Genomic DNA, 12,306 nt, shown 5'->3' on the forward strand with positions numbered 1-12,306 from the left:
TTACACAGGAGCACTCAGAAAGCTATGGGTAAATGCTGGACTAATGTGGCAGCCTAGGAGTACCCAGGGTCCCCAGCCTGCTGGGCAAAACCATCCATATCGGGTTTAAAATAACCACGCCTGAGACTTAACCTTTACCAGAGACAAATGAAATGAAAATATACAGTGTGGCGCATCAGGAGCAGGCTTCATTCATAGGGGGCTTTCTGCTAGCCTGACCTGAATTACTGCTCTGTTCCTGGAGGGCCACTGTGAATGGCACGCGTGGAGACAGGACACATTCATCTGGGTAGCTCTATTCTACATCATACAGAGGGTTGGGAAACAAAGAGTGTTACAAAAAAAAAAGCGGCAGGAACACACAGAAACACAAGGACAGCTATAAGCACACCTGCATGTATGCATGCACACAAACAAACACCGCTCTGCCCTTCTCACATATACAATCATGCAGCCATGCAGTTTAGAGTACGAGCCTCAAAAACAGGAAATACATACTTTATATCACTCTGAACCCAACAAAGATTTTACAGACACACACACGCACAGACACATGATCCACTTTCCAGCCGAAAATGATGAAATATGAAATGGAGCATTACCGCTTGGAATGGCAGTCTGCCCAGGACTGTGCTGGTCCTCTGTCACATTGTCTTCTACTGCCAGAAAAAGAGAAGGGGGGGAGAAGAAGAGGGAAAGAAACAGTTAACAGTGAAAAACAAGTTAGACACATTGAGATTTCCTTCTTTTTTATTATTTACTATTGAGATTTTCTGTATGGAAACTCCAGGAGATTTCAACAGCTTTCGACAGCTCAACCTGTGGTTTGGGAATCCACACAAGCCTTTCATATGTATGAGGTTTGGCAACAAGGCAAACAGCCACCCACGTAAATAACATATTGGACTGGGTAATGACGTGATGAATTATGAACGTCTCCCATGAAACGTCCTCCCAACATCAACAGTGACCAAGTAAAAAACACCTTGATGACTGCATTAGTAAGAGGCTTGTACAGTGCCTTGGTTAGCTAAATTAGACGGGTATCAAAAGGAAGATTTGTAGATTCCAGCGTAAATATGGACCTGAGATCCAAACTTAAACGCAAAGAAAACATACATTTATAAAATATACATTCACATTACGTGTCCTAACAACCAAAGCAGCAGCAAAAAGTGCTTTTGCTCTTAAACAGGACGGCTGACAAAACAGTGACAGCTTGATCGGCACTGAAATCCGCTCATTAGGCGCATGGCAACTAAACCGCTTTTGACTTTTTGACAACAGCATGGCCTTGAAAAACACGACTTCTGTTTAGTAAAAGGTAGGAACCTTTTACACTGGAGCCTTTTTGGAACTGGTGAGAGTTCCTTGTGGCATGTCAAGTACAAGAAATGAAATGGATTTTAACAGCAGGAAGAGAACAAAAGAGTCTCCCACCTGTTCCATGTAAAATGAGGGTCTCACTGAGGACTTCTTACGCCTCTGCGTTCCACCCCTGCAGTTGAAATGCATTCTCCATTATGTCTTTTCTTTTTAGCCTTTCATTTTCCTGGGCAAAGAGGAAGGGGGAGTCTGACAGGACCTCCCAGTAGGGGAGTGTGGCAGTGACTGCCAAAGCAGAAACTGGCGCACTTTTAAAATCGCACAAAATATCCTGTACTTTGCATAATTAAGGCAGGATCCTATGGTGGCAGAAGCCTTTCCCTCAGGGGAGCAAGAGTCAGTGTCAAGCAGGGTGTCAAACCTCAGTGAAAAATGAAGAGGAAAGTGTCGAGCTGTTTCTTATGAAGATGGCAAACGACGGAGCAACTATGTTTCGCTGTCAGGCCTTGTCCAGCCAAAATTGAATTCCAAAGAAATTCCTATGAGAAGCTTTTATTCAAACTAACCGTTGTAAAAAAAAAAAGAAACACTATTCACTCAATACATAAGAATGTCTCTGATCGGAAATATTTCCCTTAGTAACAATTATAATTGATGTACACAGAAAAAATATGCTAAACAAATGGGCCTGGCAATTAATTAGCAAAATCAATTAAAAGTGATGGAATAGACATAGTTGGACACCATGGAGGTATGTCCCACGGAGCCGCCAAAGAGGACTGTATCAGCCAACACAGAAACCTTGTCCTGTTAAAGGAGGCCTTAGTGACTGACGCCCTGAGAGTTTAATGAGTTTCTCCAGCACTGTTGAGCGCCTTGCATCTAGGATCATTTAAATGGGCTGGGGATGGGGGTCCTAATAAATCCCCCATGGTTCTATCAGAGATTGGTGGTGGGAGCTGGAGTTTTTGTTTTGATTACCGTCCCTGTTGGTGAGATGAGGGAGTTCAGGCAGAAAATTCTATTTCACAATGCCATAAGAACTTAAACATTACGGCAGTTTGCGATGATTTGTCACCACTGTGAACTTATTAAAAGTTTTGTCATTTAAAGTAAACAAACCTCCATCACGGTGCAAATTCTTTTCTCATTTGCACCTGTCTTCTAGATAATTAATAGCTAGCCAGGAGCGATCATAGAGGGCGAGCTGTCAAGTAAGGGCAGGCTCCTGTGATGTTTCATACAGGCTGGACATTTGATCAACAATCCTAACGCAGCGCAAATCCAAATAGCTGGACAGTTTTAATTAAAGCTCGTGATCACTTCATAATGACAATAACTGCAGCTGAATAAAACTCCAGTCCACATTGTTGTTAATGCATCACCGCTATCAGTTAATTAATGTTTGACAAGGTACAGTGTATCACTCAGTCAGTGACAAACTGTAATCATGCTGCTAGGTTTTGTTGATACAATACCAAACACACATGGGACCATTTCAGCGCTGCTCCTTTGATTTTCAAAACGCGGAGCAGGAAAAGACATAATCCCACAACAAGTGGCACAGCATTAAAGGCCACTAATTAACACACTGGCCACACACAAAAATGAACGCCGAGTAACTGTCATTATATTGAGAGTGACAATCCCCAGGACAGGACATTTCCTTTTTAGGGATGAATTAATTTTCCACAGCAAATCAAGAAGCACAAAAAAAAAAAGAAGGTAAAAAATACGAAATTTAAAAAAACAAACAGATTGATCACCACACGCACGGCCCATGATACACCACACCTGCATACAACTAATGATTTAATAGACATGAATACGCAAAACATGACAAACTCTCAGCAGCTTGGACCTTTCCTAATCCATCAAATGAATTCCTGCTGTGTAAGAGAATAGAGTGAAGAGCGCGTACATGCACACCAACACGTGTGTATAATTACTGTACATTTTTCTGCTTTTATTTGCCACGTATTTGTGTGTGTGTGCTTGTGTGTGTGTGTGTGTGGGGGTATCTCTCAAGCACTTCTCAGACATAAAAAAAAGAGCCCTGAGTGTGTTCCTGGATATGCGTGACTCATCTGCTTGGTTACAGCCAGCTTGGACGATACAGTGCCGAACACAATGGCTGTGTAATCCGCCCTGACTGACCGGGAAGGAGACGCTCGCCACAGGGACTACAACTCAATTTAGCTCGGGTCAAGAGGTCAACCCTCCTCAATTAGGGCTGGGAAGGGAGGGAGGAGGACACACACTGCACATGAATAACTTTCTTAATGAGCATTATTTGAACTGGTGATTAGTGTCATAAATAATTTGCAATAGAGGAGCATGTTAATCACGTTGCATAATATTTGTAATCCTTTATATATTGCCATGTACTGTAAGCAAATCATGAGAGCAAAAAAAAAAAAAAGAACTCCACTGGTAGCAGCAATAAAAAAAAACGTCATGAATCAATAATCCCTTTATGCAATTATTTCAAATTTAGCTTCTGAGAAAAAAAAAATATTAATGCTATTCAAACAGGGAAACGAGACAGATGCAAATAAGCTCAGCAACGTATCATTTCATTTGCAGCAGCGGTGGAAATCAATCATTGTCTCTGAATCAGAACTCTTTCTCCATGTGGCAGACAACCCATGACAACAGGAGAGACACATGCCATGGAATAAGAAGAGATATCGGCCAGCTCCCGCGACACCCAGTCCAACACACTGAGCCGCATGTCAAGAGCACTGACAGCCGTGCTAATGGGATTTTTCCACGGCTCCATCATAATTTCCTTAATGATAATACTAACCATATTTTTGTGTCACATTAGAAAAGTGTTAATGGGTGTTATGCCACAGATCATTAATTGTGAACAGACTGGAATACTGCAGCTTCCTATAAACTAAGAATGACGTAACTGTTAATAGACATTTTAACATGGGGGGAAAAAACAAAGCGGGATATTGTGCGTTTTTAATTGATCTAATTAAGAGGAGGCCTTCATTACATTTAACATTAAACACACTGAATACAGTGTGTATTTAAAATATTCACATGAGCGTTTGAGTAGTTCTGATAAAAACACTTGTGCCATCACACGTTTTAGTTCCACAGGCCTGTGCTCATAAGGAGTGAAAGGGGGAGTGGTTATGCATCTCATAACAGACACGGTCAAGTTTCTTTTCTTAAAAAAGAAAATGACAATTGCGGGTTAAAAAAAACATCTATTTCAGTTTTGCTTGACGGGTCAAATTTCAATTTTATTCACTGTTGGAAAATAAACTTCAGCTCTCATCTCTTTATGTATGAGAAGATGATTTTTTACTTAAGACACCATGTTAACTTTCTTTTTAAAAGGCCCTTCACTGATTTCAAAAACTGTTCTGTGCAGTTTACATTTATAGTATAAAATAATATTTCCTTTCGTGTGTAGCCAAGCAAAACTCCCGAATTCACTTGTGTGGCGACAAATTTCAGCTCCTCAAAATACATCAAATATTTAAGGTGTACATGACACGGCGCTGATTTCATGACAACCTCTCTACTTAAAGTAAATGGTGCAGAAAATATATTTATATATGCGGATGACAGACCTGGAAACTTCCCCCCTCAGCCAATAAACACATCAGGCTTGAGACTGTCATTTGTGCTCCAAATGAAAATATCAAGCCAGCCTCACATTATTCAGGAAGTGCTGTAGGACAGGCAACGTGGCAGTCATCACACGCTACATGCAGGATTTGGAGTGAGATCCTCCTTCCTCGCTGCTCACCACTGACTGAGGCAATGTGCTGACCCAAAGCCTCTGCACATCAAAACAAAATTACAATGTGCCTACAGTTGAGAAATGTAGAAGGCTCAGGATTGAGTAAATGTCAGTGGCTGGGGTGAAGTGTTTGCATATAAGCGAATGATGTATGGTCTTGTCCTGTGCCATTTATTCCCCCAAGCAATAACGTAGCCGGATCTGTCTCTCAGACTTAATTGAAACGGGACTTGTAATGTTGCCCTTTTCCTCGATGGGACCAAAAACATAACCTCTGACTCCCACAAGCAGCCAATACTGAGGAAGTGGGTGTGTTGGGGTGCACAGGGGAAAAAGAGTGCCAACTGTCACAGCATTATTTTCTCATCTCCTCTATGTACTCTCCATGTCCATGCTATCCATAACAGTCCCTAAAACACCGCACATGATGCCCGTTCTCTGCCTCCATGTTCCACCGGCACCTCTGTTTGTTTTCCCTTCTGCAGAACAAAGTGTTCTTTCTGTGCAAAAAAAGCACCGTCCACATTGACCACTGCCTCAAGTCGGCAGAAGACAACCTATAAAAAGTGAAACCTGAACTCTGCAAACGCTTGCTTTTGGTGAACACGTACAGTCCGTGCAGACGCAGGCTCACACACGTGCATGCACACGAGGACACGTATGAAAACATGGTGCCACTTTGGCGTTGACAAAATAAATTCTAAAAAGTCTATGAATAAAAAGACAATTCCTCTCTTCTGCAAACAATAATGGAGAATTCAGTGTCAAGCAACTATTTTAAAAAATGACAAGCAAAGTTATTGTGGACATCTGTATAAGTGTATCTCTGTCCCCGAGGAAAGAGATAGACAAAGAACAATAAATAACATCTGCCTGGCCTTCCTTGGATCTGATCCAAAACAGGGAAATATCTATGACGTATCTGCATTTCTGCTCCACTTCAGCAGTCGGTATGAGGACATAAAAGTCGGGGATGTTTTGTGCACCACATTTTTCCAATTTAAATTTTACTGACAATAACAAAACAAACAATGTCATCACTCTGACTTCATTTGCATAGTGATTTGCTCACTCTCTATCCCTCTCTCTCGCACACATAGACGTACACAAATCTTGACAGATGTTCCTCTGAATTCACACACTCACACACACACACGCACACTTGTAGCATGTAGACATGCTTGCAAGAGACGATTATATATAAGTGATGTGCCTTTTGAGAATAGCAATTGTCACACCAACTAACAACAGAAAAAAAAAAAAGTCAATGCCAATCTGGTCTGAGAAAATAGGGAATCTATGTATAGAGCTGTTTACTGTGAAAAGAGCAGTGCAGGTCTGGAAACAGAATGTGACAATTTTAAGATGTGCATGCACTCAGATTTCCCCCCTCTCCTGGGTATTGATTTAAAATGGTGGCTGCATGAATGTACTACCGCAGACCATGTAATCTTCCTTTGAGATGAAGACTTCCGAGAACGAAAGGGGAGAGAGAGAAAGGGGTCCACAGACCACAAGCTGGGAATGTGAAATTGTGGACAATTATTTGCTGAGCAAAATACAATGCCTGCCAGATGAACTGGAGCTCAACCTCCAAAAACCCAGCAGCTCCCCCACCAAAATGCTACAGAGAAAAGTAGTGTGAATATGTGTGTGCATGTGTGTGTGTGTTCATGCATGTTGCTCTGTCTCTATTTCTCCCTCCCCCCCTCTTCGCTCACCCTCTTACACACATGTACACTCAGACACAAATGCACGGTCGAATTACCACCAGTCCGAATGCCTCAAAAACGACAAAAAAGTGTTTTTAAAAAAAGGAAAAACAACAAAAATCACACACCTGGTCTGCTGTGTGTCTCTAAACATGCTGTGCTGATTTCATGTGGCATAAAAACATCATAAAAGTTGTGTTGTTTTGCAGCTTTGCCTGATAAATCCAGATGTTTACAACTTTTTAACGTCCAATTAGCACTCAACACCACCTCTAATTTCTCCTTTGTACATACACATGCACACACATACACATCACAGCCCTCCCTTTCCCCCCCAACATATAAAATGTTTCCTCCTTAGTTTCTCAGACAGGGGGAGGGTCACGTGACTCTGCACCCCATTCCATCAGACGGCTTAAGTTCCGACCAGGAGCGTCTTTAACACATCCAGATGTTTTGCCAGCGTCGCGCTGCGCTGTTGCTCTCCAAATCATCCATGCCCTGCCCTTGCACTTTAACTATCATTACAATACAGTCTGAACTGTAGCCGACCAGCTTTTCCCTGATGCCAAGTGCGTAAATGCAGTCGATATCATGCGCAACATAACAGGAAGAACACTTCGAAAATGCGTAAAAAAAAAAAGAAAAGAAAAGAAAGAGAGGTGGGAGACAGTTACATTACAGTGAGCGATAAGTTCAGTTCATGCTCGTCTAGACTTGTCATCACCTTAAAATAAAGAAATCATCTGAGAGCCAGCAAACATAGGCTTATCACTTACCTTTCAGTGATCTTGGTTTAGCTTGCTTGCGGCGCGACATCCTACAGAAAAACGCTGAAGTTGCTCAGTTTCTGTCTGATAATTTGTGCAAGACGGGATAGTCTAAAGGTCTAGTCTCTCTAAATTTCACTGGCCAGAATCGCGGCTGCCTTTTTAGCATTACAGAAAGATGCAACTTAGCCCCAAGCCGCGCGGTCGCAACACGAGTTTGCTGTTATTTTGTGATGAGTAGGTGGATGTTATAAAATCCAATTTACCCCGATCGGTACAGGCGACTCTATTTAGTTGAGCTGGGTATCGGGAAAAGTGTGAGAATATAGTAATCCCCGTCACGCGCTTCCATTCTCCGGGAAAACACACACGCGTGCAGGCATGATGTTCGTTTAGAAATAAAAGCGGAATATTTGCTTTTCGCATCTCATCTCAAATGCATCCGCGTGAGAAAGACATCAGCAAAACGCCTCCTGTGAGAGTGCAAAAAAAAAAGATGCAACAAAACCAAAAAAAAAAAAAGGAGGAAAAAATGATAATTACACTTTTCACTTCATATCCACCTAACAGCATCAAAACTATTATAGACTCTTCCTTTTCTCACTCCAGTCAGCTAATCATGAATTAGGTTCGGAATCTGATCTAAGTCTACGTCTAAATTGCTCTTAAAAGAGGATGAAGAAGCAGAGAGAAGATGGAAGCTCCCTCCTCATCACAAACCTGCAAGGTCTTGGACTGCGCTGTCGCTCCGGTAGTCCACATAATAATGGAAAATGGAAGCAAGGCCCCCAAAGCCATCAGGATGGCTCCAGAGGGGGCCCCTACCCCGCAGGGACTCGCTCTGTACGTAATCACTGAGGAAATCATTGTCAGCCTGCCTGCACTCACACACAGACAGAGAGGCATGATTAAAATCCTAGGGATCATGGCAAGATGCGGAATGCTGGATCTGCTGGTCCCCGGATCCGGAGTCGAACTCTAAACCCAAAGTCGGCTTGCTCACCCTGGCGTCTCCTCTGCCTCAGCTCGCCGTCGGCCACTCTCCGTCTACGGCAGACGGACTGGTCCCCCTTCTGGTAGAAATGGTTAAGCAGAAATACATTTTCTGTGTGACTGTTGACATATATGACATGTAATGGCATGCGTAAAATTTGGGGATGATGTGTTTATTTGCACATGGAGTTGTTTTCATCATTTTGCTCCCTGAGTTAGATTAAATAGTGCCATCTTAATTATTTGAAAACTATTTATACAGAACTATGTTCTCAGATTTATTTGTGGTTGAGTCAATGTTACGCCCTCTCCTTTTTATATATAATAGGATTTGTTTTTCTTTATTTTCTTCTCATTTCTAATCATCAGTAAAATGCACTTTAAGGTCATTTAATTAAAGGCCTATTGCTGTGTTAGAAAACATCACACAGCCTCTTTCTCTCACACAATAGTGCACTGGAATACACCCTCACCTGCACGAGGGTATCCAGGCCCCATGCTACCCCTGCTATGTGAAAATGAGATCCAGAGAGGAGTCCTGCAGTGGGCTTCTCACTCTGCACTCTGCCCCTCCGCAGCCTGGAGGTAGCCTCTGCCAGGGGCCCCATCTAAAAATCACAGTCACGCTACTGCTTTTCCCACTTCCAATGCATTTCCACTCTGGCTGATTTCGCAGAGGCAAATGCATGAGGAGACGGAGGGTCTTTTTGCCGCACACCTATAGGGAAGGAGAGAAACAGTCGATAGGGCAACTCTCAAACACGAGCTGGTGTGGAGGAAGAAAATTAACAACAACCTTTGATAGCCTTTACCGAGGCGGAATTTAACTTTGTTAAAGAAAATTCCCCATAAAAGTTAACCAAAACTATAAAAGTTAATGATGTGAGTACATAATAAGGCTGCTCTTATTCTATAGGGTATTCCCACCTTTTACTTTGGAGTTCATAATGAGGCCATATACTGTTATAGACATCTGAGGTAATCACCTACAGTGGCACAAAGTAATAAATGTAAGAGAAATTCAGAGCTTCAGAGGAGATGCATCTATTAGCTGACAGTCATTATTAGCCTCTTATTTTAAAGAGGCCTTGTTATTTCGCCTCTTTTTGTCCCTGATCAGAGGCAGACGTGAGACTTAAACATAATAAATGGGGACTTATGACCTACATATGATCTCCAGGCTTTCATTCTGTTTGCTCAATTTGGAATCTTGTAATTTCATCTGCACCCTTTGCTTCTCAAATAATTTCCCCCACCCACATGCTGCCATAAAATGTGTGCAAAAGATCAATAAGACAAAGTATGACACGGATTGACGTGATGTGCTTTGGTAAATTCAAAGCTCCTGCAAACTACAGTAAAGTTGGTAAACACGCACATATGAAACATCTATTTGTAGGTGCTTGGAATCTGTCAGGAGGTCTCAGCTGCCTTAAAACTTCAATCTTAACAATGCTCCAAAGTTCTCCCTCTCTGTCTCAGCGCTCTGTCAGACGGCTCTCCCAAAGTTTTACCACCTTGCCTCCCCCCCATACCTCTCGAATGCTCTCTCAAACACAAACAAACAGTGCTCTTCAGTCCTCCAGGGCTCTTTGCTACTTTCATTAGTGACAAAGTAACTGGGAAAAGGCTTGACTTGACTCAGTGCTTGCACTTCAGTCTCTAAGTTACAGTACACTCCTGCTCAGAAGTTGTTTTTTTTACCTCTTCAAGTGGAAGAAACCTCATGTGAGGAATGTTGCTCATGATGCTCCAAAAACTGTCTGACACGACTTGTCCCTCAGGGATAACTTTATAAATATGGAGAGGAGAATCAAATATAAATTTTTGGGAGCAAATAGGCACAATGAAAATCAACAAAAATGTTTTTGTTTCAAGTCTCACCTCTGAGCGTTAGGGAAAAGGGAATCAAACAAAGATAAATAAAAAAAATGTGACATGTTTGTCATAAAAACGATGCCAGCCAGGAATTTTCTATTCAGCATGTAGCTATATGATACTGCAAAATTAAGCAACTGATTTATTTGTGTGGGCAAACACGCTGCATCTTAATACTCAGTCGTTTAAAAAATTAATTAATCCACTCTGTAATTGTCTTGTCCTTCAGAAACGCTACACGCAGACTGCAAGCTTTTGATATTCTCTCAAACGCACAAAGGCACAGTCTGTTTTCAGATCACCTCAGCTCCTTACCACAGCATTTGTAGTAAAACTGAGCAGTTATGTGGAGATTTTTTTCACCACCCATAGCTTTTAGTTAGACATCGAGACGCCACGGCAAGTGTGTGTGCCACAGCATCAGAGATTTCACTCTGCCTCTCAGCAGGATGATATGTTCCCCTGTGGAATCTGTGGCCCTCGGGTGGCGGGACCCTTCAGCAGTTCTTCCTGACCTGTGGCCTGCTCACCCTCTGTCCATTTGGCTCCGACTGCACATTGTCCAAAAAAAAAACAAAACAAAAAAAAAAAACAAGTAGTAACTAAACTTTAAAACTCAGAGAAAGTTTTAATCCCAATGAAGTGTCTCCTGTAGAAATAATAATCACTGAAGGCTATTTAGTAGAATACTCTTGCAAATGGTGAAAAACGGCGGCTTAAAAGCACAGTCGGTCAATTACGCTCGTTAGAACAGGGCAGATACACAGACATGCATGTACACCAACCACACACGCATACACACACTCTTGACTTGCCTCATTAAAACCCATCCAGCTACTAGAACTCAGAGATGTGAATGTTTCCCTTGAGGAGTGGGGCACGTTCATTTTGAGAAAGGCAGAAGATTCAACTTTTTTCTTACTTGCTTATAATTACAGAGATTGCTGGAATGCATGACCCTGAGAATAAGGCTGAGTCCTGGGAGAGTCCACCAGAAGCATCACCATCTTCAGTCTTGCTCTCCATTGTGTAACTCCCTAGTTGGATGCCACCCACACCAGGCATGAGTGAGGTCGAGGCAGTGCCCCCATCACCAGAGGAGTGCTCCCCGGGGACTTTAACTCTGCTCCAAAAAGCCAAACTCCTGAGGCTGAGGAGAGAAAAAAAAAAAGAAAAAATCAAGATAGCGAGTGACTGAAAACATTGCCCTCTCTGAGCCTAGCACTGAGACATACTTCCACAGTAAACTGATTAAAAAAAGAACAAAAACAACACGGAGAGCTAACAATCAGATGGCTTCAGAGTTGGCAAGCAAGGGTGAGTGCTGCTTTCCAACTTCACTGTTATCCAAATTGCTGGGCAATTAAACACTGGAGCAAAAACGTATCATATGTATGCAGTTCACGAAAACATTGTGTCTTTCTCTACAAGGAACTGGTGCATATAATCACAAAAACAATGTGGAAATCACGAGAATAGTCCTTCCACTCGGTGAACAGCCACGCCTGTTTCAAGGAAAGGGCAGAGACGGCCTCCGTGTCTCAGCATCCTTGCAAACTGAAGGATGTCAACAAAGTAGAGGGAATGTTGAGTGAGTGGTCCTCGTCAACAGTGACCTTCCAGCTGGATATCCACAACTTCCATCTTCCCAAGCCAAGGAGCCCCGTGGAGCAACTCCCAAACCGGGTCATTAGCGCAGTGGTGTCACCAGACAGCAGATCACGGGCCAGAGAGGGAGCAAGAGGGGGACTCCTGGCACTGCAGCGGCTGCTGTGCGGTTTGACATTCAGGGCTGGCTGATCTATGGGGCTGGGGAGACAGTGCCCTTGCTCTGGGTCTTCATGAGGAGAAGGTCCTGGCA

At 42.6% G+C, this 12,306-nt stretch overlaps 1 protein-coding gene across 7 annotated transcripts in view; it reads right to left on the reverse strand.

Annotated features, from left to right (window-relative positions):
* Positions 1-8,448, reverse strand: part of LOC117263208 (zinc finger protein 521-like) — a 98,292-nt gene extending 89,844 nt beyond the window's left edge. For 4 of the 7 annotated variants that reach the window (XM_078173375.1, XM_033636406.2, XM_033636407.2 and 1 more), the window contains exons 1-2: positions 7,584-8,120; positions 603-659 (exon numbers count right to left, since the gene is read on the reverse strand). In XM_078173375.1, the coding sequence (XP_078029501.1) occupies positions 603-659; positions 7,584-7,623 (97 nt within the window). In that variant the 5' untranslated portion in view covers positions 7,624-8,120. Of the gene's footprint in view, positions 1-602; positions 660-7,583; positions 8,121-8,294 lie in introns of those variants that run through there. The other 3 variants (XM_033636409.2, XM_033636408.2, XM_033636405.2) reach the window with 3 other exon arrangements.
* Between the last annotated feature and the right edge of the window lie 3,858 nt (positions 8,449-12,306).

Source organism: Epinephelus lanceolatus, chromosome 12, assembly GCF_041903045.1.
Source record: "Epinephelus lanceolatus isolate andai-2023 chromosome 12, ASM4190304v1, whole genome shotgun sequence".
Classification (NCBI taxonomy): Eukaryota; Metazoa; Chordata; class Actinopteri; order Perciformes; family Serranidae; genus Epinephelus; species Epinephelus lanceolatus.